Source organism: Charadrius vociferus, unplaced genomic scaffold (assembly GCF_000708025.1).
Source record: "Charadrius vociferus isolate BGI_N301 unplaced genomic scaffold, ASM70802v2 scaffold259, whole genome shotgun sequence".
NCBI lineage: Eukaryota > Metazoa > Chordata > Aves > Charadriiformes > Charadriidae > Charadrius > Charadrius vociferus.
In genome coordinates, this window is record NW_009661368.1 from 7,470,747 (window position 1) to 7,493,030 (window position 22,284).

Sequence of the window (22,284 nt, forward strand, 5' to 3'; positions counted from 1 at the left end):
GCTTTGAAGGCTGTGAGGAGCCTAGCTCAGGCAGGAGGGACCTCCTGCCCAGCCAGCACTGGGCTTGGGTGTTGGGGTCTCTTACTTAGATGCCCAAGTGAGATTACCCGCATTCCTCCCTGGATGGTTGTTTCTTGATTTATTACTTGCTTTTGAGGCGGCTCCAACTTTAACCAGTAAAAATAAATTCAGTAAAATGTCATTTGTAGAAGGAGCATACGAGGAAGGAACATAAACAGCATCTAGGGCCGTCCTGGATGTATCCAGGCCGTGGCAGGGAGAACCTGAGCCCTGTCAGCCAATGAGTCAATGAGCTGTAGTAGCCCCCGGTGGCCTCAGTACAGCAACGCAGTTTGCAAGATGCAATCTGTATACAGTCTTAAAAGCACCACTTGTGTCTTCAGAGAACTTATAAACTGAGCAAGGTTTGATTTGATTTGATTTGGTTTGATTTGATTTGATTTATAAACTGGCTGCGCCTAATCTAAGGGAGAGGGAAAAGTCTCTACTTGACGTACGTCCCTGGGCGGCTGCATGGACGAAATGCCTCCGTGTCTATCTACACCTACGCTCTGAACGGCCAAACCGCAGCCCTCCATCTCTTCTTGTGTCCTGGGCAGGACCCAGGTGGGCCTGGCTCCAGGCTACGGGGCTTTCGCTGTGTTAAGAGTGCAGGACAGTGCTCTCCTCTGTGGTCTTAGGACTGTTTCAGGATCCAGAGCCTGTTGCGTTGGAGCTGCGTTTATTGCGCGTGCTTCTCTGAAGGTGCTAAATAAGACCATCAATACTTTGACTGTAGGTGAGCAGCACAAGACAGGCTGGTGGAGGAGACGTAGTTCAAGAACCGTAAAAGCTGCGCGTTCCCAAGCCTTGTGTGCCTTTTGGGAACATCTTCCCACTGACGAATCGCACAAAACCACCTCATTCCGCGGCTAAGCCAGTGGTTTTTGTTGTAGATGACAATGACTCACAGAGAAGCAAACCGGATCGAGCAGCACACGAGAGAGACTTACCAGAGGGGGGAGCAGCTCCTGCTAAATATCCAAAGCATTCAGAAAGGCATTGCAGGTAGGTGAAGACGGGTCTCTGCTTTGTGGCTTTTTTCCTGCTGGGAATGCCACGCTCTTGCTTTCAAACAGCACCAAGTACTGCATCACATGGAAAGATCCATGGAGAAAACGAGGGGAAATACAAATGAAACGGAGATCCCTGCAGAATTCTGGCTTTTATTCTGACCAGGCTCATCCTGAGTCCCAGCTGTTTGGCTAAACGCAGTCTTTGGAAAAAAAAACATTAAACTTGCAGAAATGTTATTAAAATGCGTAAAACTGGGGCGATCTGCACTGCAGCTTCCGGAGAGATTTAGCAAACCAGGGAGTGGCTGGAGCTCGGAGAGGAGGTAAAGCCACAAAACAGCGCTTGGGATGTAGCGTGCGTTACTGGTAGCAGCCACAGGGACAGAAACGTGGGGCCATACGTGGAGTCATCCCGGGCAGTTCGGGTGCCTGAGGACTGCGGGAAAGCTGGCTGCGGCTTTTGGGGAGTGATGTAAGAGAGGAGAGATCTCGGGGGATTGTGAAGGGCCTGGGTTGGTCAATGCTAACGGGGGATGTGGGTTTCTCTGCAGACTTGCTGCGGCAGATGGCCAGGTTTGGGGCAGCAAACGCCAGCGCCACCTCCACCGAGGAGTTTCGGCAGAAGATGGCCGAGGTGGAAAGAATGCTGAGGGAGATGAAGGAGCGGAGTCTGGGCAGGCAGGAGGAGCTGGCGAGGCGCGAGCACGAGGAGGCTCAGAAGTGTGAGTCCGACACAGTGGCACAGAATCACAGAATCACAGACTGGTCAGGGTTGGAAGGGACCTCTGGAGATCATCTAGTCCACCCCCCCGCCAGAGCAGGGGCACCTACAGCAGTTGCACAGGACGGCGTCCAGGCGGGTTTGGAATGTCTCCAGAGTGGGAGACTCCCCCACCTCTCTGGGCAGCCTGTTCCAGTGCTCCACTACCCTCAAGGTAAAGAAGTTCCTTCTCATGTTAAGATGGAACTTCCTATGTTCAAGTTTATGCCCATTACCCCTCGTCCTATCACTGGGCACCACTGAAAAAAGACTGCTCCCATCCCCCTGGCACCCTCCCATTAAGTATTTGTAAGTATTAATAAGATCCCCCCTCAATCTTCTTTTCTCTAGACTAAAGAGACCCAAGTCCCTCAGCCTTTCCTCATAAGAAAGGTGCTCCAGTCCCCTAATCATCTTTGTTGCCCTTTGCTGGACCCTCTCCAGCAGTTCCCTGTCTTTCTTGAACTGGGGAGCCCAGAACTGGACACAGTACTCCAGATGCGGTCTCACCAGGGCAGCGTAGAGGGGGAGGATGACCTCCCTCGACCTGCTGGCCACACTCTTCTTGATGCACCCCAGGATGCCATTCGCCTTCTTGGCCGCCAGGGCACATTGCTGGCTCGTGGTCATCCTGTTGTCCCCCAGGACTCCCAGGTCCCTCTCCACAGAGCTGCTCTCCAGGAGGTCAGCCCCCAACCTGTACTGGTGCATGGGGTTATTCCTCCCCAGATGCAGCACCCTACACTTACCCTGGTTGAATTTCATCAAGTTTCTCTCTGCCCAACTCTCCAGCCATGTCCAGCACGGGACAGGGCTACGCAGGTGCTGCTGGGTCGAGCTGTGCCTGAGAGCCTGGCTTGGCCCATGCAGACGCTACGCATCGTGGTCACGTTTGGAGAGTGCTGTTAATAAAACAGGCACCCCCAACCAGTTTTGTAGTAGTTTTAGGGTCCCCTGTGACACTCCATTTTTGATTCCTTTTCCCTTCAGGTGAATTTTAGAGCAGATTGTACTACCTGGGTCGTTTTGTTTGGTGACCAAAAGTGACAACCCTTAAACCCAGGAGTTACCGTTATTGTGGATGTGAATAAGTCACCCCATGTTTGTTCGTATTCTCTGTCCCGGGAAAGGGGTTCAGAGTGCCAGCCAGCAGCCCCTCACCCTCAGCAGCTCTGCCATCCTGGGGGCATCCCTTGCGGGAACAAGGGCTCGGATTGTGCTCCCGCACAGAGCCGCAGCCAGGCACGCTGGCACTGCGGGGAGCGAGCGCTTCTGATTAACAGGCGGTGGCAAAACGTAGTTCAGCAGCTGAAAGCTGGAATTATCGACTGGCTTTTGCTAGAAATAAGTAATTTTTTCACAGCGGGAGTAATCAAGCACTGGAATGGGCCTCGGGTGGGGTTTCTCCATCATCTGGAGCTTTTCAGGCACGGCTGGGTCTTTGTGAAAGAAATCCCGTCCTTCTCACCGGCACTGGGGGTTTGGAGATAATCTTGGACAAAACCCTGTGCTATCCGGGCTGAAAGAGGGAGGAGGGATGGAAGACGGTCACTCCTGGCCTTGATACCTGCCAAGTGAGACCAGAACAAGGCTTTTCCCCCGCCGAGCACGGGAAAAGCCCTTTAACACAGAGGGATGAATTAGCAGCGGTTCTCATCTCCTCCACCCTCAGTGCTGCATCGGGTGAAGAGCGAGCTGCATGCCCGCTGGCAGTCCAACCAGGACCTGGTGAGCAGCATCCGGGACCGGCTGGCGCAGCACAGCTCCCAGCTGATGGACCTCCGCGATGCCCTCAACGAGGCCGTGAACAAAACCAGGCAGACGGAGGACTTGAACAGCCTGAACCGCAACAACCTGGAGGAGAGTCAGGTAGAGCTTCGCCGGGTGGTCCCATACTGCCGTGCAGCGAGGGGGGTCCTGCCCCAGCCCCGCCGGTGCCTAACCCTGCCTCTGTGTGTCTAGCAAAAGAGCCGTGAGCTCCAAAAGCAGCATGCGCTGGTGCAGGAGACCCTGAGGATGGCCAAAGACTCCCTGGCCCAAGTCTCCGACTTCCTGCAGAAGATGGAGAGTGCAAAGGAGGTGAGTGATGGACGTGCTTCGGCATGGGCAGAGCGCAAGGGGGTGGCAGCCCTCCGGAGTGACGTGTGTCCTCGCAGGCGTACGAGAAGCTGGCAGCGCTGCTGGATGGGGCGAAGCTGCCCCTGACTGAGCGGGTCAAGAAGTTCTCCCCAGCCAGCAGCAAGATCCCCATCGTGGAGCAGGCGGAGGAGCACGCCCGGCTCCTGGATGAGCTCGCAAGGAACCTGTCCAGGTGAGGCACCGGTCCTGACACTCACCGGTCAGACCATCTCATACCAGAGCTGGGGATGGGAAGTGCAGCCCCACACCGTGGCGGGGGAGCAGCAGGGTACCGTCTCCAGAGCTTCATCCTGGAGCACATGTTGTGATGAGGAGGCCAAAGGGGTTTGTCTGTGGGGGCATGGGCAAGAGCCCAGCCTGAGCAGTCTCCCTGGGCTTGATGGCTTCATCTTCCAACACAGCATTATCCAGGGCACAAACCAGGACGGCTTTATCCAGCGGGCGATCGATGCCTCCAATGCCTACGCCAGCATCATTGAAGCCGTGAAAAAAGCCGAGCGAGCAGCCCACGATGCTGATGAGGAGGCCGGCGAGGCTTTGATGGTACGTGTTGTGGGGAGCCCCGTGAAGAGGAGCAAAAGCCAACCATGTCCCGCGACAGTCCTCCAGCTTTTCACGCCCGCACGTAGGGCTCCGCTGCCCCTTCCCTCTGACACTTGAGCACTTTGTTCTGTGCCGGAGAGCAGAGCCTCTGCCACGGCTGGGGTCGGACTCTGGGGATTTGGGTCTCCCCGTCGTGCCCCAGCAGCACACCCCGCTGCAGTGGCCTGAACAAGCGTTTCTGTGTGCAGCTGGGGCCGGAGGCTTGAATTCCTCTTCAGAGTCCTAAGCAGCGCGTGTTTGTTTTACAGAGTGTCATATCAGAAAATCTCGGTGCCATCTCTAAAGAGCTGAAGAGGAACAGCAGTAACCTGGAGGAGGCTGTGAGGAGAGAGCAGAGAAAACTCAACGGGGGTGAGAGAGGCTTCTTGCAGGGTGTGATGCCCTTCAGGACTGAGATCCAACACACAACATACGCGTTTCTTTAATTGCAGCTATTAAAGGCAGTCTGCAGACAGCAAAGGACAAGCTGGCTGACCTCCGTGTGAAGAAGGAGCAGCTCCTGAGCCAGCTCCAGTCTGTGCAGGACATGCTGGGCAGGGACCAAGGTTTGTCCTGGGGTTCTCTGGTCAGACTAGTCTGGGCTAGACTGGTTCTCTCTGCTCCTTTGCTCCCACCCAGGCTGTGACCCAAGGGTGCTTCACCCCCGCTCCTGGCCACCCCAGAGATTTTTCTCCTTCCTTTCCAGAGGACACGAAAGAGATGATCCAGAATGCCAAAGCGGCAGCTGCTGAGGCCAACGAAACAGCTGCGAGAGTGGAAGATACCCTGAGCTCCATGAAGAAGAATCTGGATGAGTGGAAAGACCAGTACGGAGACCTTCGAAATGAAGACCTGAACCAGGCAGTGCAGGACGCCAGGAAATCTGGTGAGCACTGCGCTGCCAGGGCCGGGTCTGGCAGGGACAGACGTCCCCAGAGAGCACCATGCTTCTGGAAGCTGTGCTTTGCAGGTCCAGGCCAAGAGTAGAGGGATGTAGCAGCCAGTACTGGGTGCTTTATGTCCTGGCCCTTTGGTTTTTCCTCTCCGTGCGGCGTCTATGTCACCCATATCTTTACTGCAGGAGACTGCATGCGCTAGAGCACTTGCACACCCCCCTGTCAATGCTGCTGGATTTAGGAGGACACTTTGTGACTTTGCTCCCAGCTGCCGCTGCTTTGACTTGCACGTCTCAAAACTGCCCGCGTTTCACATCTCCCTTCCTCACTAACTTTTAAAAACCCCTGGCTCCTCTCCAACCCCAGTGTCCAGCCTGGAAAGCACCATCCCGCTGCTGCTGGAGAAGCTGAGCAGCCTGGAGAACAGGAGGAACAAGAACGCCACCGTGTCGGAGAACATCGTGCGGATCCGGCAGCTCATCACACAGGCGAGGAACGCCGCCAGCAAGGTGGGCTGATGGGGGGGCGAGGGCTGTGCACAGGGTGCCGCGGGCTTGGGGTGAACGAGGGCTCACCTGGGGGAAGTATGCAAACGGGAGGGGTGTCTCCGGGGCCACCAGGCGGGGTCCCTCTCTCATGGGAAGACTCCAGAAAATGCATTGACTTGGCAAAGCCGGCAGTGACGAGAGAGGCGGCAGCAGCGGTTTCAGTGCCACGGGTTTGGATTTCTCTCCCTCCAGGTGAAAGTCCCCATGAAGTTCAACGGCAGCTCGGGTGTGCAGGTCCGGATGCCCAGCAACCTTCAGGATTTGGCAGCTTATACGTCCCTCAAATTCTACATCCAAAACCCCGAGCCCAGGAGCCGGCAGCGACGGCAGGACGGGACAGAGGAAGGGCGGTTCGTGTTGTACCTGGGCAGCCGGGAGGTGAGATGCGGCCGTGCGGGCAGGGGGAGAGCCCATGTTGGTAGCATCAGTGGGGTATCACGCCTGGACGTCAGCCCCGCTGCCCTTCGTCTGCTCCCTGGGTGTCTGTGGGGAGCACGAGCGGGCCCTGGATGCGGCCATCAGTGCGACACCTGTGCGAATTGGGGTGCTTGGCCAGTGGGGGCATCAAGGGGAGCGTTGCCTGGCGCTCCTGCCTGTCCTGAATGCCAACATGTGGCCCTGTCTCTCCCTTCATTCAGGCCACCGGAGACTACCTGGGCATCGTGCTCAAGGACCGCAGAGTGCATTGGGTCTACAAACTGGGCGATGAGGAGCCAGCCTCCCTGACCGTCGACGAGGATATTGGAGAGCAGTTTGCCACCATCAGCATCAACAGGTGGGAGACCGGGGGGACACATCCCAGGGAAGTTCAATGGGAGACTGTCCCTGGAGAGGATGCGGGTAGTGCTGTGCTCAAACCTCGGCAAGCCCTGGGCTTGCAGAGGTGCTGTGGCCTCCACCATTCAGTCATCCCTAAACGATCAACACAGAGATACCTCAAAAAAAACCATCAGGGAGATGGTGTCTTACCGGGTCATGGAGGGTCTGGGGGGTACCTGCAGAAGAAAGATGAAGCTCATCATGGAGGGTCCGTTCAGCCCTGTGGCAGTGCTGATAACATGAGTGCTGAGTCCTTTCAATGCGCTGCTGCTCTGGGGCTCCCCAGTGGGAGAAGCACCCCTTGTTGGCAGGGCTGTGCGGGGAGGCCCTTCGCTCAGGGGTTTGCTCCTCTTTGGGGTTCTCCCTTGTCTTGACCACCCCTCCCTGCTGCAGGATCCTGCAGTATGGGCACATGTCGGTGATCGTGGAGAGGCAGACGGTGCACGAGACCAAGGGAGACAGCGTGGCCAAGGGGGAGCAGGGGCTGCTCAACCTCGACCCGCGCAACGTGGTCTTCTACGTGGGTGGCTACCCTTCCAGCTTCACGGTGAGACAGCCAGCAGGGAGGGAGGCTCGGTTTTCTAGGAGGTATCAGCGATACCTCTGGAGCTTCTTGGAGGGGAGAACCCTCGATTTCATGGGAAAACCAGGATCAGACTTGTCCTAAGTGTCCACTTTCATTCCCAGCCTCCTCCCACTTTGCGCTATCCCAATTACCGTGGGTGCCTGGAGCTGGACACCCTGAACGAGGAGGTGGTGAGCCTCTACAACTTCCAACGCACCTTCCAGCTGGATACCACTGCCGAGAAGCCCTGCGCAAGGTAAGGCACTGCGACCAGGCCTGGGGCGGCTCTGTTCCATGGCGCTTACCCTGACCTTTGGCTGCCCCAGAGCATGGCAGCTGGCTTTGGAGTGATGCCTCGGACCTCTTCTTGTGTGGCTCAGGTCCAAGTCCACAGGAGACCCCTGGTTGACTGACGGCTCCTACTTTGATGGCACTGGTTACGCAGAGATCAAGTTTGAGAGCCAGTTTGGCACAACCAAGCGCTTCGAGCAGGAGATCCGGGTGGTATCCTACAACGGCATCCTCTTCTTTCTGGAGAACCAGGCAGGTGCTTGCTGCCCTGGGGAGCCTTCATCCATCCCTCAGCTGGTGGGCCGGGGCAATCCCAGCCCCACTTGCAAGTGTTCCCAGTTCAGGGCACCGGGTAGAAGAGGGCTTTGGAGATGGCAGTGCTGCTTTGAGCAGTACTTCTGCACTATTGTTGAAAGCCACAAGAGGGCTGGACCAGACCTCACAGCAGAGGCAATCACTTGTCCGGTGCCAGAGGGACTCCTGAACCGGGAGAGCAGCCGTGCACAGCCCCTCTGAGCCGGGCCAGGGCTCATGGGGACAGGCGGTGCCATCCCGGTGCAGATAAATCCCCAATAATTGTCGCGGTTATGCGTGGAGGCACTGGCTGGGGGACCTGCTCCCACTGCTGCTAAAGGGCAGGTCGGGCTCAGCGCCGCGGCTGCGTGCTGAACACCGGGACACGGGGCTGAGCGTGCGTCCTGCCTCCCCCAGGGCCAGTTCCTGTGCCTGGCCATCCGGGATGGGAAGCTGGTGCTTTACTATGACTTCAGCACCGGCCTGGAGATGGCAAAACCCAGCAGCAACTCCTCCTCCCTCACCATCAGCAGCACCACAAACAAAGCGGTAAGGGGGAGCGGCCGCCTGCCCGGCTGGCGTGGGGGGCTCCTCATCCAGAGGGTAGGGGGGACACCCAGACCCTCCTTTTGTGGGAGGGCCGGGTGGAGCTCCAAGAAGTTCTTTGACTGGAGCCATGAACTGGGCACCTGATGCTGCCCTTTGAGGTGGACCTAATTGCCCCAGGCTGGCAGATCATTTTTTCCTCCTCTGTCTCCAGATCCAGATTTTCCTCCTCAAAATGAATAACAAGAAGCGCATCCTGGTGCGGCTGGAGCGCCTCACCATCTTCATGGTGGAGCAGGAGAACTCCCTGGAGAACGCTGTCTCCTACTACCTGGGTGGCGTGCCCCCAGCTGTGCTGCCCCCCAGGTGGGTCCAGCCCACGGTGGGGTGGGACAGTCTACATCTTCCTCTCCAGCATCCCTAGGGGTGGCCCTGGCCTTTTCCCAGCCACTTCCAGGAATATTTGGGTTCTGCTGGAGCTGGGGTGGGGCTTTCCTCTTCCTGCGCGTGATCGTGGGCTTGAGTGTGGGATGCCTCCATCGCTGGTGAGGGATAGGGTGCTTGGTGGGTGTCACCGAGTCCTCCTTTGCCATGCTGGGTACTTTGGAGCAGCCTTGTGCCTGAGGCACTGGAGATACCGGTGGCCACCATGGGTCTTCCCAGACACTGTTTGAAGGGCCGCAGGGCTGGATGCTGCCCAGGGTTGGCCTCGTAACAGCGTCTGCTTCTCCCACAGCTTGAAAGCCCTCTTCCCCACGGGTGGGCCCATCCGTGGCTGCATGAAGGGCTTGAAGGCTCTTGGCAAATATGTTGACCTGAAGCGCATGAGCACCGTTGGCGTGAGCTACGGGTGCACCTCGGACCTTCTGGTAAGCACAAAGCCCCAGCAGCCTGGCCGGTGGGGAAAGAGTCTGTGAGGGAAAGGGACCGCAGAGACCCCCAGGACAGGCACCATCTCCCCTCGTTCACACAGAAACAAGCATAAAACCCCCAAGTCCTCAGTGGGGAGGGGTGACGGTGAGGTGCTCCACATGGTTGGCCATAGCACAAGCCAGACCCAGTGAGGACCTGAGCGCCTCGGTCATCCCCCCAGCACCCCTGCGACGCCAGGGCCAGGCTCTCACCTCGCCTCTGCGGTGTCCCTCACAGGTGGCTCGCTCGGTCAGTGTCCACGGCCACGGCTACCTGACCCTGGCCCTGAAGGACGTGCCGGGGCTGCGGGACTTCTACAGCGGCTTCAGCTTCCGGACCAGCCAGCGCGAGGGGCTGCTCTACCACCACACCACCCAGGTGGGCACCTGCAGCCCCCCGGGGTGTCCTGGCAGTGGGGCAGAAACGTTGTCGTTGCCTGCTCCAGGGATGGCGCTGCTCCCTCTTGGGAAAGGGAGGGATTTTGGTGGGGCCAGGAGCTGAATCCGCAGTGAGATCCGCACCCTGAGCTCCTGGAGGGCAGTGGGGAAAGGGGCCCTTCCTCGGGGTTCAGCTGAGCAGCAATGGGGTGATGCTTTCTGCAGGAGGGGACGTGCCGGGTGTCCCTCCAGAGGGGCCAGCTGGCCTTGAACCTGCTGGAAACCGAAGTCACCACTGAAAACGCCTACGCGGATGACAGGACCCACTACGTGGCCTTCTACAGCGATGCCCGTGGGTACGTGTGCTGGCAGTGCACGGGTGATGGCATGCCGATGGCCACGGGGACCCGCTCAGCCCACGCTGCTCATCTCCCGCAGGGTCCGGCTGTACGTGGACGATGAGCTGCAGGACACTGCGGCAGGCGCTGGGCCCGGCCGGCGGCGGCGGCGGCAGGATGGGCGGCTGCTCTTCCAGCTCGGGGGTTCACCAGAGCCAGGTGCCCTCAGCAACCTCACCGGCTGCATTGGGAACGTCTTCGTCAAGCGGTGAGCATCTCCGTGCCACTTCCAGAGAGCAGGGCTCAGCCCCTTCCCACCTCCCAGCTGGCACGGTGACGGGGACCTCTTCTCCCTGTGTGTTTAGGATGTCAGAGCCACAGATGGTGGTGGACCTGCAGCAGAACGTGGAGAGCGTCAACGTCACCATGAGCTGTCCCTGGGGTGAGCGGCCGCAGCAGCTCAGAGCCACTTCGAAGAAGGACAGGCGGAAACCCAAGGTACCAGCTGCTGCCAAAGCTCCGTGCGTCCTCCTCCCCATCCTCTTCAGATGCCACTGTTGCCCCCTCGCTGAGCACCTCTGCCCCGTGACGCCCGCAGGGATGCTCCCCTCACTCCATTCCTTGGTGCATCTTGCGCAGGTGCCAGGCACGCCTGCCTCGAAGGACCGCCGCCACGATCGGGCTGGGCTCTGCCGGCTGCGCCCACAGCCCCGCGCAGCCACGGGCGCCTTCCGCTTCGGGGCTGCCCCGGGCAGTCGCTGGGAGTTCGAGGAGATCCCGGCCTCCTTTGGCCAGAGGTGAGGCTCGCCCCCTGCTCACCCCACACAAGCTCGGCCATGGGGACCATCGCTCGGAGAGCGGGTGTCTCTTGCAGTTGTGGGCGAGCAGGGTGCTCCCGTCACCCCCCTGTCCCTGCAGGTCCCATTTCTCCCTGGAGGTGAAGCTGAACTCCTCCAGCGGGCTGCTCTTCTACGTGGCGGGCGAGCGGGGCGCCTTCATGGCTCTCTTCGTTTCCAACGGGCGCTTTGTCTTCCTGCTGGACGTCGGCGGGCGCCGGCTGCGCATCCGCAGCAAAGACAAGTACCGCGACCGGCGGTGGCACACGGTGAGCGGAGGGTTGGGGCTCGGCAGGACCTCCCCGAGCCACATCGCTCCCCCCCATCGCTGGGTGCCCGTGCGGGGGTCAGCCCTGCTCTGGGCATCGCTTCCTAATTGCACAGAGGACACCCGCGGTCCCGGGGGAGCAGAGGGGACAGCAAAATCACAGCCAGGGCTGAACCTCCGAGCTGAGGTCTCCCTTCGCTGGACACAGCCCTGAGGCTCCTCCCGACCCGGGACACCCCCAGCCCTGGCACTGACCTTTGGTCCTTGCAGGTCTTCTTCAGCAGAGACCAGAGCCGAGCCCAGCTGGTCATAGACGGGCTGCGAGCCCAGGGTGCTGCAGTGGCCACCGCAGGGCTCTTTGTGGCCCGGACCCCCTTGTATGTGGGGGGGATCCCGGCTGGAAAAGCCAAGGCGCACATTCCGGTAAGGGCTTGATCGTCCCGTGGCATTGCCCTATCTCTGCCAGTTCCCGCTCCCGTGGCATCACGCCGCGCCTGCCAGGTTGTGGCCCCTCTGCGCTCACTCCCGCGTCTCTCTCTGCAGGTTGCGTCAGCCTCCAGCTTCGACGGCTGCCTGCGCAACCCACAGCTGGACGGGAGGCCCCTGGGCGCCCCCTCACGCACCTTCGGGGTGATGCCGTGCTACGAGGGCGCACTGGAGAGTGGCGTCTTCTTCGCTGCAGATGGTGGATCCATCATCCTCGGTACCCCACAGCAGCCCGGGCTGGCTCCCGCGGCCCTAGAGCTGGCAGGGACACGACTCCAGGGAGGTCCCTTGTCCTTCTCACCAGTGGCATTTCTTTCCCAGCTGACGCGGTCGTGACTGAGCAGGACTTGGAGGTGACACTGGAGGTCCGTCCCCGCAGTGCTTCTGGCCTCATCTTCCACGTCGGCACAAGGAGAAGCCACCATCTTCTCCTGTACATGGAAGAGGCGAAGGTAGTGGGAGGGTGGCTTCCCCGCAGGTTTTCAGCGGCAGTGGCCATCTCCTGCCCGTCCCACTCAGCTCACCGGGCTCTAATGGGTTGTCTCACACACCAGGTCACCGTGAGAGCGAACATTGGGGCTGACGAGTTCTCCGCGTCGGTGACGTGCCCGTCTCTCTGCGACGGGCAGTGGCACACCATCGCAGGTGAGGTGACAGCCAGCACTTGGCTCCGGGATGCTGCTCTGCTCCTGCTGCTCCGCCTACATCTCCAGGGTAGCCCGGGGCCCTTCCTCGGGTATTTAAACCCCAGCTCCCACCTGCACTTAATTTGGGAGATCGTAGCTGCCATCAAGCCATTTCCTAATTCATAAGAGTCCTTGCCTGATCTGGTTAGTGCCGTCAGATCTGGTGGGCAGGAGAGACGGGGTTTCCCCAGGTCGCGGAGCAGCCGGCGAGGCCCGGGATGTCCCGCGGTACCGACTCCATCCAGGACTGTTGTGTCCGAAGGGCTCAAAGCCCACGGCTGGGACCAGGGATGTGCGGGAGTCACACTTGTACTCGACCTTTAATGTATTTGCTGTTGAGCGAGTGCTAAGGCCCATCGAGCCCTTCCTGGGGTGGGGGTCACCGCTACAGCCCCCGGCGCAGCACAGCTCTGTTTAAGCCCTCGTCTTGCTCGACCCGTCACGTGCTCCTGGTGCGTTTTCAGCTTCAGGACCTCTCCCCGCCCGTGGCCGGAGCCGATCTGAGCTGATCCCCTACGCCTGGCCTGTGCTGTCCCACCCCGCGGGGAGAGAGCAGCCCAAGAAAGAGACGGTGCTTTGCGGGTGGCTGCTGTGGCCAAAGGACAGATTTTGGGGAGGCTGTCCAGACTCTGAGTGTTTCCCAAGAGCCAGGCCAGGTCCTCTGACCCTCCCAGGAGTTTTGCGCTGCTCCAGCGCTGGTCTGGGCCAGGGAGCGGAGGTGGACTTGCTCTGCGGGTGAGGAAGCAGCACTGACTCTTGTTTTCTTTTGAAGTTACCAAATGGAAAAACATAATCCAGGTTGACGTGGACACAGAGGGCAACTACACAGTGGGACCCAGCCAGCCTCCGGCACCCAGCGCCAGGGCCACCTTCTACCTGGGAGGGCTGCCAGGTGAGCTGGGAGAGATGCTCTCCAGACAAAATACCCCAAAGCCAAGAGAGATGCTGTTCCAGGTGCAAGATAGAGACACCGAGTCCCCTGCCCTGTTATCAGCCGGACTCACGCTTTTACTGTTCCTCCTGCAGAGACAGACAAGGCCAGCACAGTGTCACCGTTACCTCCCCTCCCTCATTACGTGGGCTGTATAAGGAACCTGGTGATTAACCGGAGCCACGTGGACCTGCAGCGAGCCGGGACTGTCAGGGGCTCCGTTGGCCTTAAGGGTTGCCCCGTGCTATAAGTAAGTGCACCTCCGCGTACAGCCTGACCGACAGAAAGCTGCGCTGCTCCCTGGGCCCCAGACATCACCTACTCGATAGCATTAGCCGTGGTCAAACAAACTCGATCTCCAGGGACTGCAGGTGCAAGTCTGGGGCCAAAACCAGAGAGGGGCCACGTATCCAAGGGGAAGGAGGGCAGGGGAGGAAGGTGGGGAGAAGGGGCGCTTTGGGGACATCTTTCACAAATATAACCAAAAAGTTGGAGCAGGATGTGGCGACGGGTCCGAGTCCTTCCCCGGTGGTCAGGCATCTGCAACAGGACTCGTGCTGCGACGGGGCTCGCGGTGAGAGCGACTGTCCTCGCTGCGCCTGGGCTGACGCACACGGCAGCCGTGCAGCGTGTCCTAAATCCTGTTCCCTTTACCCCACATGTACGACGCACATAGATTTAGTTCACAGAACACTTGAGGCTATTAATAACAGTCACAGACTGTCTTCTGCTAAAGGCTGTAGGCAGTTTCTGTTTTATAATAAATGCAATTAGGACAAACTGGATTAATTCCGTCACTTTTGTGTTTTTATAAGCAAGGACGCATTTAACCTCCCCCCAAGGGCAGTCTCAGTTCATCCACCACCACTACACAAAAAGCTCTGCAAGGGGGAACTTGGACAAAATTCTGTTCACAGAATTAGCATCTTCTTATCAGATTAATTTATAAGAATCAAAAAAAGAGGAACATAATAGGCTGGGAGAACTGCTGAGGGAAAGCAGAAAGACACAAATACCGCTCCGACCCTCTGCAGTTCCGTTCCGCCCTGGTAGATACACTGACAAAAGTCCTGTTGTGCGAAGCAAGAAACTGTTGCTTGAAAGGGAAGACGTAAAGAAAGGTGATCAGCCGGTCCGGCTGGGTGCGAGGCGCCGCTCGGCCCTCACCGCCAGCAGTTGCCTTCTCCTGCCCGGCCCCGCTCCCGCCTGGCGCAGTGCAGTCTTCACTTGAAAAAACTTCCTCCCGAGACACCTAGTTCACTTGTGCACTTACACGTCATATATATATTTGTGTGTGTATATATATCGCTAGCCACTTGGGGACAAAATCTTGCTTCTGAAATGGACTTATAACTTATATCGTTATATTGTGGGTTTTTTTTATGAGGGGTAAATATTGTAAAATGGGTTTTTAACATGTCCATCTTAAACCAATGTAATTATGACCTGTTTTTAAGTTGTAGTATTAAAGATGGTCTTTGTAAATGACTGGTACATACTTTGGAGTCAAATAAAGTTCTATGTTACTCTCTTTACTGGTGAAGAGCAAGTATGAGGCTGATGTAGAAGGGGAAAATGAATGATGAGCACATCGGGAAGTGGTACAGCAGGGATGTTGCGGTTGTATTTGCCGTAAGCAGCTCCCCGCGAGCACGGCAGCCACAGGGGTAGCACGCTCTGATGTTCACAAAGGGAAACCTCCTCCTGTTGCAAGGTGAAGTCCTGCACCCGGGACAGGATGACCCGTGCAGCAGTACGTGTGGGACAACGGCAGACCACCACCTGGTGGGCCCCAAAGCAGACGGCAGTCAGCGACGGGCCCTTGAGGCGCTCGTTACTCAGAGGCACAGGGCTCAACCCCTTTAGCACAAGGAAATCAGGCTAAACTAATTCTTCTGATGTCAAAAGCATCAAAACTGAACAGTAAGCAAATAAAGAGTGAGTACTGCTTTCACTGTGCACGTTAAACAGACAGAGAAAGAACAGGATGGCAGATAAAGAAAATTCCTTTATTTGTAGATTTATATAAGCATAATATGAAGTTAGTAATCCTACTGCAGTTGCTTAAGTTAGTATCTAGGAATATCTGTAAGGAAGAGCAAATAACTTAATCTAAACTCATATCCTCCTCTTCGTCTTTCTTGTCCTTAGAGTCTCCTTCCTTTTGGTCTGACTTGACACTGTTCTGCATTGCTTTGGCAAACGCTTCTACATCTAGAAATTAAAACACATTAGTTATTCAACTTTGCACTTTCTGGGATGGAGTTCATTGTCCACATGAGGTTAAGCTTCATTACTTTGAGAGTAAACAGTTGCTTTAGTAAGACTCTTATTAGCAGGGAAGAAAGTTTTAACACTCATTCAATATAACACACATTTGGATCTCTCTGCCACAGCGAACATTTTGTGCACTTTAACCGTGCAGAGGCAGCTGAAGACCAGAATTACTTCAGTAATGGAAAAGATGCTAAAAGCTCATTAGGGACCACTGACACCCCTCCCCTCAGTGCTACTGGCCCCTGCTGTGTTCACGCGTTTCAGATGAATCATTAAAGACCCACAGAAAAGGCATTCCTGGACAAGGTGACCGTAACACCTCCAAAGTCTTTTGCAGCTCTATCAAGAAAACAAGGCCAAAGCTGCTCAGCCCATCCCTCTGCAGATCCCTAAACACACATCTGACACCACAGTGTCTGCTGGGCAACACCTGCGCTCCTCGCCTTTCCACTGTAAAAACAGCGCAAGAGTCAGCGTCTGACCATTGTGCAGAAGCTGATTGTTACAGTCCAGATTCAATAGCTGTGTGCAGTGCCAAAAATGCCCCCCAAAAACCAATGAACAAACAAAGAAAACCCCACCCCAACGAACCACTTCATCGTGTTCCCAACAGCAGCAATACTTACCGCCTTTATTTGCTGCATCTACTGCCTCTGCGGGTAAGCCAAACTGACTCATAAGCGGGCCAAGCTGTCCTGAAGCTAAGGCAGCACTGAACATGCTCAAGGCCTGTGAATCGGAGTCAACAGCGTCAAAAAAACGTTTGGGTTATGTTTCTCCAGCACCAAGTGGCTGCTGTGCAATGGCCGTGCGAGGAGAGCCGTGCGACACGGCTGGGCTGGGAGCAGCCGCTCTCCTTTAGCGACTCCTGCGCTGGGACACAGCCGCCGAACCGCAGGCCCTGGGCAGATCCTGCTCTCGGGAACATTTGCTCTTAACCAGCTGGACGCCAGTGAGCATGACCTGCTAAACCCTGCGAGGCTGAGCAACACACCAACCCACAGCGACGTAACCGCCAGGCGGTTTAGTGCATGGACAACATCACTCAATCAAATCGCCAATTAAAGACTCAGAAACAAGGCGTGTTTTGTCTGCACGAAAGATTTGCCATAGTTTTGACTAAACACTTGTCTTAGCCATGGACATTTTGCAGATGATGACTGCCAAATTTCAATCAATCAGTGTAACTAGTCCAAATTGGCCTGTAATACACCAGCTTTAATCACACACAGACAGTCCTGGAATTAAGTACATGTGTTTCAAGAGAACTGAGGGATGTAGTGCGGTGAGCACGAGCATCTCTTCCCCTCGGTCGCTTGAGACGACCCTTAAGGAGACTGCTGACAAAACACTCTGAGAAGGGAATAACAAATTTGCTATTACTCCCATCATTTGCCAGACAGCATTTATAATATAGAGAAAGGTAAAGCCCAATTCCAAAAGAAAAAGTAAAAAAAAAAATCTGATCTGCCCTTGGGTGACTGCAGGAGGGAAGAACTAGTGCTCCGTTAAATCATGTCCCTCCTCCTTCCCACCTCTACGGAACAACTTCCTACTCCGAACAGGGGCAGGAACCTGAAACAGCAGGGCAAGGTGAATCGGGTCGTATGGGGGTGGTGGGGAGGGGAACTGCTCTTCCCGTGACAGCGAGGCATCTACCTGCTGAAACTGAGGAGACGTCAGGGTGTTCTGAATCTCTTCTGCAGTCTGCGGCAGAGATTCCCCCGAGGGAAGGTAAGGCATCAACCGTTCCTGAACTTCAGCGTTGGCCAGGATGGGAGCCATTATCTCGGGAGTCAGAACAGTTGCCAGGTCAACTAGGACAAAAATCAATGGTCGGCTGTTAGACTATGCACAAAACCCCACGTTTTTGTCTTGTAAACCAAAGGATCTAGTCAGAGGAGTACTGAAACGTAGTTAGCACGCTACTAGCGTCCTTTCTCCCTCTTTCAGTTTTGGAGTGAGAATAATACTCTTGAAGCAGCCAAGAACAGCAGCACTCAAATGAAAAAAAAAAAAGAAAAAAAAAGAACCAAAACCATTTAAGAGACCTTTCAAACCAATTTGGAACAGGATAGGACAGTAAAACAGCTCCAAAGGACTCCTGGATCCAAGGGCTGTCTGGTCAGAACACTGTTACCTTGCTGTCCTCCTGCTCCAGATGGCACATTCATAGTAGCTAAAATGTTCTGAAGGTCACTCAATTGAATGGGCTGAGTTGGGCTCGTGGCTGAGCTGGTTCCATTACCCGAACTTGGTACGGGGCTCGGACTGGTCACCGACGCAGCCGCAGGAACGGACGGGGCAGGCGTTACACGTGTAGAAGAAGTCGTGGAAGATGGCGTGACAGCAGCTGACTGGCTGCGAGAGCTGGAGGAGGTAATTAGTATAATGAATTCCCTGCAAAAAACAGCTTTGCCTCTTGTATCTTAAAAATCTTCTTTTCAAGCCCTTACAATATGAAGAGCTCCTACCTCATTTTAGAGAGGTAATATGCAGCCTTAATTCTCACCATGTTTCCTGTTCAGTAGGCCACGATTCCTCCCACAGAAGTGGCAATTTTATGTTACAAAACTACTACAAGCGCAGACCGGACAGGCGCCATACCTTGACGACGAACTGCTGGTCGGGGGTCCCCCACTTCCAAGCAGACTGGCCAGCCCAGGACCCGTCAGCGCACCCAGCCCACCTTCCGTAAACATAAAGGAAGAACAGGTTTAGAGATCTATTCCTTTGGGGTTTTTGCACCTCTCTACTCTAGAGAGGTCACTCTTGTACCTGAAAGGTTTTATTTGCTAAAATAAAGCAGGAGGGGGTGAAAGAGCCCAGACCACCCCCCCACACCCCTTTCTGTAAATTAACAGCTCTTGTTTTCTGATCTCACATCCCTATTAGATAATAAACTACCTTAGAGAGAGTTGCACATTTTAGAGATGGTTCAATTTCTAGATAGACACACGGATAAATTGACTTTGGTTTGTGCCGTGCATACATGATCATTGAAACACAGCCCTCTCCTCTTATCTACTGGTTTCCAAAAATCCAACTTTTCTCTAAACCTTAAAGCCAAGGCCCTCAGCAGAAGATTAGAGGCAGCCTTTGAGTCACCACCACGGTCTCCTCATACACCTGGGTTCTGCAGCTTCAAACCTAACGCAGAGATGCAGCAGCAGAATCAGCCGAGTCCTTAAACACTTCATAGGCAGAGCAAAGTAAGGACAACCCCGCGCACAAGCAAACTGCTCCCAGTAGAGCAGCGATCAGGAAACACAGCAGGAAACCAACACTCGACCTTTGAGCCAACTACTGTATGTCAAAGAAATCAGAATCAGTCTCCCTTATCCACACATCCCAACTACCAAGGACTTATCACAGCTTCTATGTCCACTGGAGTTGTCAGTGACCAATTGTCCCCCTACAATTCCTTTAAAGAAACACATCAGCCAAACGCTCCATTTGCCGCTCGTTTCCCATCCAGCGGTTCTTGTACTATCTCTAATTAGATACAAGGCCCTACACAAGCACCAGCATTCATCACCCGCCTTTTGGGAACTATCTGTAAGCAGAGGACAGAACAGCGCTCCATGAGCAAACACACGACGAACTGAAGCTGCAGAACACCGTTGGTCAGAGCCAGCCACCATCTCCCTCCTTTGTACAGGACCCGCTCCTACGGAACCATGCCCGTCACGCTTCTCTTGGCTAATCACAGAGCTTCCACAGCCGCAGGAACAGCAGGGCGACACTAACCGGGCTGTACCACGCACTACTCTACTCAGTTTGTCCTTGCGAGGAACATTCACCCAGGAGCAAGAAAGCTCCTTTGCTGCAGGAGCTCTGCAATAAAGGCAGAGAGTCCTGAGAGAGATGCAAACCAGATGCAAAAGAACAAGATGCTACTGGGGGAAGAGATCCACACAGATCCACCACAACCACTGTTTGCAGAGGCAAGCAGATGGTTTTCTTTGCGTTACAGTAGTGAATTTCATGTCAAGCTGTCTTACAGCTAGATGTAAAGGCAAAGAAAGAAGAGCTGCTGAGAAACAGTGTTGAGAAGAAGAGAAGGACAGTCTCAGGAGTCACGTGAAGCTTCAAGAAAGAAGATCTTTTCCAAACACATCCTAAAAAGCCTGAATCTTCCAACATTAACACAAGATTTGCATCTGAACATCCCACCAACATGAGATTTGCATCTGAAGCTAAGAAGACACCAGCTAGATCCAAAAAAATGGACTTGGGAGCTTAAGCACAGAACCTTAGTCACTGCCACCAGCCGAGCGTTCCTTTGGCTACTTCCACGCGGGGGTCTGACCTCTCAGAAAATGCTCTACTGGGCTTGGAGCGCGGACAGCATTCAGAACAGTCCACAGCAGGGACTCCACCACACTGCTCATCCCCTTCAGAGAAACAGCACAGTGGTTCGAGAGAAGGCCCTAACCTGAGACACACTGCTCTGACTAGAGAGTGCTGTGGGGTGGGTACGCTCCAGCCTTCCTCTTCAACTCTTCCTGCTTTGCACACAAATATTCACCGGATCCAAAACAACACGAGCAACTCCACAGCTTGGTAACTGGGACATTCACCGGGAACAAACCCCTGGTTTTCAGTTCCTGCTCCAGTGAATATTTAGGAGGAAGAGGAGGGGTAGAAAAAAGGAGGAAAAAAAGCAGAAGATTCAGTGGAGCAAGGAGCAGAACTGACGCTCCTTGCAGATGGAGCCCTAAGATGAGTGCCATGTAGAATCTGGTACCCTTCATTTCCTGCATCCTTTTTTTTTTTTTCGCCCCTTAGCTCATCTTTGAGGCAGAGTCTTGTTTTCTCACATGAAAGAAGCGCTATTCCAATCAATAGCACTACTTGAAAATATTGTCAGGTAAGATTTAACCTGGCAGGAGAAAATACCATTTTGGCATAAAGATATTAAAGCATTTTACCAAGTCCTCCTAAGCCCGTTGGTCCGATCAGCTGCATGAGCTGGTTATGGCTCATGTTTCCAAGAAGGCTTTGCAAGCCACCCTCACCTAAAAACAAAAACATTCTGAAACACAACATATTCACATAGGTTTTTTTTTCACAGCACTCCGGCTCAAACAGCAGGAGATTAATTGGCATCACATTCTGTATGGAAAAAACAGTTTCAAGTGTTTACTGATTCATGATGCTCATAAAAGATAAATGCAACTTGGCTTCATAAAGAGGTAAGACTCCAGAGAATCTGCTGGAAACAAAGACAGATTTCTTCTGGCAGTCTTAACTTTCAGCCTGCACCTACTATAACAGCACAGTTTAGTTTGCTAAAAGCACATTTACACTTCTGGTATTAACACTGTCCCCAACTCACCCTCCATAGCCATCAAGAATTTCTTCCTAGGGAACTGTAAGTGCTTATTCTAAAAATAAATTTTAAAAAAAAAAAGCCTCTCACATGGAGCAGAGAATGGACTGTACCTCCTAATGCTGAGAGCTCGTGGCCTCCGCTTGCATTTCCACCCAAAGCACCAGGCATTGGTGGATTGTTGAGATACTCGTTCACTTTACGGCAGTGTTCTTCATCCTTGTCCGTCTTTGGCTCCTGCAAGAAAGTTGCTCTTGGTACAAGGCAAACTGGAAGTACTTTGTTCCAAGACCTTTATTATTGGCCTCCCACAAACCTGCATCCAGAAGAAGAGTCGTTTTGATCCTGCCTTGAACTTCAATACATACACACGGCCAGTAGTGCACTGAGGTACCCTCTTGAATTCACAGTCATCAGGAAAAATAATCAAATCCTGGAAAACGTGGCAGTAGAAACAAACGTTTGAGGAACTACATGAATATTCCTTTTTGCCTATCAAAGACCTCTGCCCTCCTCCCCAAACCTTACTCCATCTGCTCCTCAAAGCAGAGAGGATGGGGAAGCAGCTCTGTCAGGCCACAGTGGCGTTCTTATCCTTATTAGTCTTGGAGAAGCTCTTTCAGCAGTGCCAGCAGAAGAATGAGACAGACCATGACTCAGTGCATCAGCACTGAAACACAAAACCATACTCACATCCTCAACATTGCCTGAAGTCCGGTCCTTCCAGCAGAAGTGAATGAGGGAGTCATCAGTTTGCTGGATGTACACAAGGCCTTTTCTCTTGTCCGGGGTTACAGTGCTGCCTTTCAGGGACATCTTCCCCGCCCGAAATTCCACCAGGTATTTGCTTGAAGACCCACGGGAGCCTGGCACCAGGCTTGGAAATAGTGCACCTGAAGACATGCTGGAAAGAGAGAAAGAGCACCATATGTGATGAGAAACCTTCCCATATTCTCTCTTCTCCATGTCAAATTTCAATCTTTATCAAATGAGCTCCACAAAAGCAATCTGTCTCACAGCCTGCAGGATTTCAGGGTGATCCAGAAGCGCTAAAGCAGAACCGAGGATGCAGATGGGACGCTCCATGGATGTACGCTAATATCGAGAGGCCTATCTGCTAAGGTACTTGAAAATGAAACCACCTTCCCCCCGACGCTTCCTTCGTCGGTTCATATCATGGTTCACAGGCTCAGGGCCGGTTTAACTGCAGCAGCCCTACCGTAACGCTGATCTTCGGCCTCCCGCTGCAGCATCCCCCCAGCGAACCGCGGGCCGCCCGGCACCGCCGCCCCCGGCCTCCCCCCCGGCAGCGGCGTGTCCCC

General features: G+C 54.8%; 2 protein-coding genes across 3 annotated transcripts in view; one reads left to right on the forward strand and one right to left on the reverse strand.

Moving 5' to 3' along the window:
• LAMA5 (laminin, alpha 5) overlaps window positions 1-13,600 on the forward strand; it is a 49,952-nt gene extending 36,352 nt beyond the window's left edge. Inside the window, exons 47-76 of the mRNA XM_009893584.1 lie at window positions 957-1,068; window positions 1,628-1,798; window positions 3,509-3,705; window positions 3,799-3,915; window positions 3,993-4,147; window positions 4,377-4,518; window positions 4,827-4,929; window positions 5,010-5,123; window positions 5,264-5,443; window positions 5,820-5,962; window positions 6,194-6,379; window positions 6,640-6,776; window positions 7,214-7,367; window positions 7,508-7,641; window positions 7,766-7,928; window positions 8,388-8,519; window positions 8,731-8,882; window positions 9,253-9,385; window positions 9,666-9,806; window positions 10,031-10,161; window positions 10,244-10,411; window positions 10,509-10,641; window positions 10,783-10,940; window positions 11,062-11,248; window positions 11,518-11,670; window positions 11,791-11,950; window positions 12,055-12,185; window positions 12,288-12,378; window positions 13,192-13,311; window positions 13,446-13,600. Of these exons, the coding sequence (XP_009891886.1) occupies window positions 957-1,068; window positions 1,628-1,798; window positions 3,509-3,705; window positions 3,799-3,915; window positions 3,993-4,147; window positions 4,377-4,518; window positions 4,827-4,929; window positions 5,010-5,123; window positions 5,264-5,443; window positions 5,820-5,962; window positions 6,194-6,379; window positions 6,640-6,776; window positions 7,214-7,367; window positions 7,508-7,641; window positions 7,766-7,928; window positions 8,388-8,519; window positions 8,731-8,882; window positions 9,253-9,385; window positions 9,666-9,806; window positions 10,031-10,161; window positions 10,244-10,411; window positions 10,509-10,641; window positions 10,783-10,940; window positions 11,062-11,248; window positions 11,518-11,670; window positions 11,791-11,950; window positions 12,055-12,185; window positions 12,288-12,378; window positions 13,192-13,311; window positions 13,446-13,600 (4,353 nt within the window). The remainder of the gene's footprint in view (window positions 1-956; window positions 1,069-1,627; window positions 1,799-3,508; window positions 3,706-3,798; window positions 3,916-3,992; window positions 4,148-4,376; window positions 4,519-4,826; window positions 4,930-5,009; window positions 5,124-5,263; window positions 5,444-5,819; window positions 5,963-6,193; window positions 6,380-6,639; window positions 6,777-7,213; window positions 7,368-7,507; window positions 7,642-7,765; window positions 7,929-8,387; window positions 8,520-8,730; window positions 8,883-9,252; window positions 9,386-9,665; window positions 9,807-10,030; window positions 10,162-10,243; window positions 10,412-10,508; window positions 10,642-10,782; window positions 10,941-11,061; window positions 11,249-11,517; window positions 11,671-11,790; window positions 11,951-12,054; window positions 12,186-12,287; window positions 12,379-13,191; window positions 13,312-13,445) is intronic.
• A 1,738-nt stretch (window positions 13,601-15,338) lies between these two features.
• ADRM1 (adhesion regulating molecule 1) lies at window positions 15,339-21,869 on the reverse strand. Of its 2 annotated transcripts, XM_009893456.1 has the most exons (9): window positions 21,656-21,869; window positions 21,279-21,395; window positions 21,076-21,199; window positions 20,562-20,648; window positions 18,235-18,316; window positions 17,768-17,997; window positions 17,287-17,444; window positions 16,254-16,356; window positions 15,339-15,564 (listed from the first exon to the last, which is right to left on the reverse strand). In XM_009893456.1, exons 1-9 carry the CDS (start codon window positions 21,863-21,865, stop codon window positions 15,458-15,460), a joined length of 1,218 nt encoding a protein of 405 aa, XP_009891758.1. In that variant the 5' UTR covers window positions 21,866-21,869; the 3' UTR covers window positions 15,339-15,457. The 2 variants fall into 2 exon arrangements, with proteins under 2 accessions (XP_009891758.1, XP_009891759.1); XM_009893457.1 differs by lacking the exon at window positions 20,562-20,648 and having other exon boundaries at window positions 15,341-15,564; window positions 17,876-17,997.
• Between the last annotated feature and the right edge of the window lie 415 nt (window positions 21,870-22,284).

Bases quoted from the DNA above. Each gene is read 5' to 3' on its own strand.
- ADRM1 (XM_009893456.1), bottom strand. From the start codon at position 21,865: ATGTCTTCAGGTGCACTATTTCCAAGCCTGGTGCCAGGCTCCCGTGGG. The intron at 21,200-21,278 runs GTTTGTGGGAGG...ACTTTCTTGCAG, and splicing joins GACTCTTCTTCTGGATGCAG to GAGCCAAAGACGGACAAGGA. The intron at 17,445-17,767 runs GTAACAGTGTTC...TTTTTGTCCTAG, and splicing joins TGGAGCAGGAGGACAGCAAG to TTGACCTGGCAACTGTTCTG.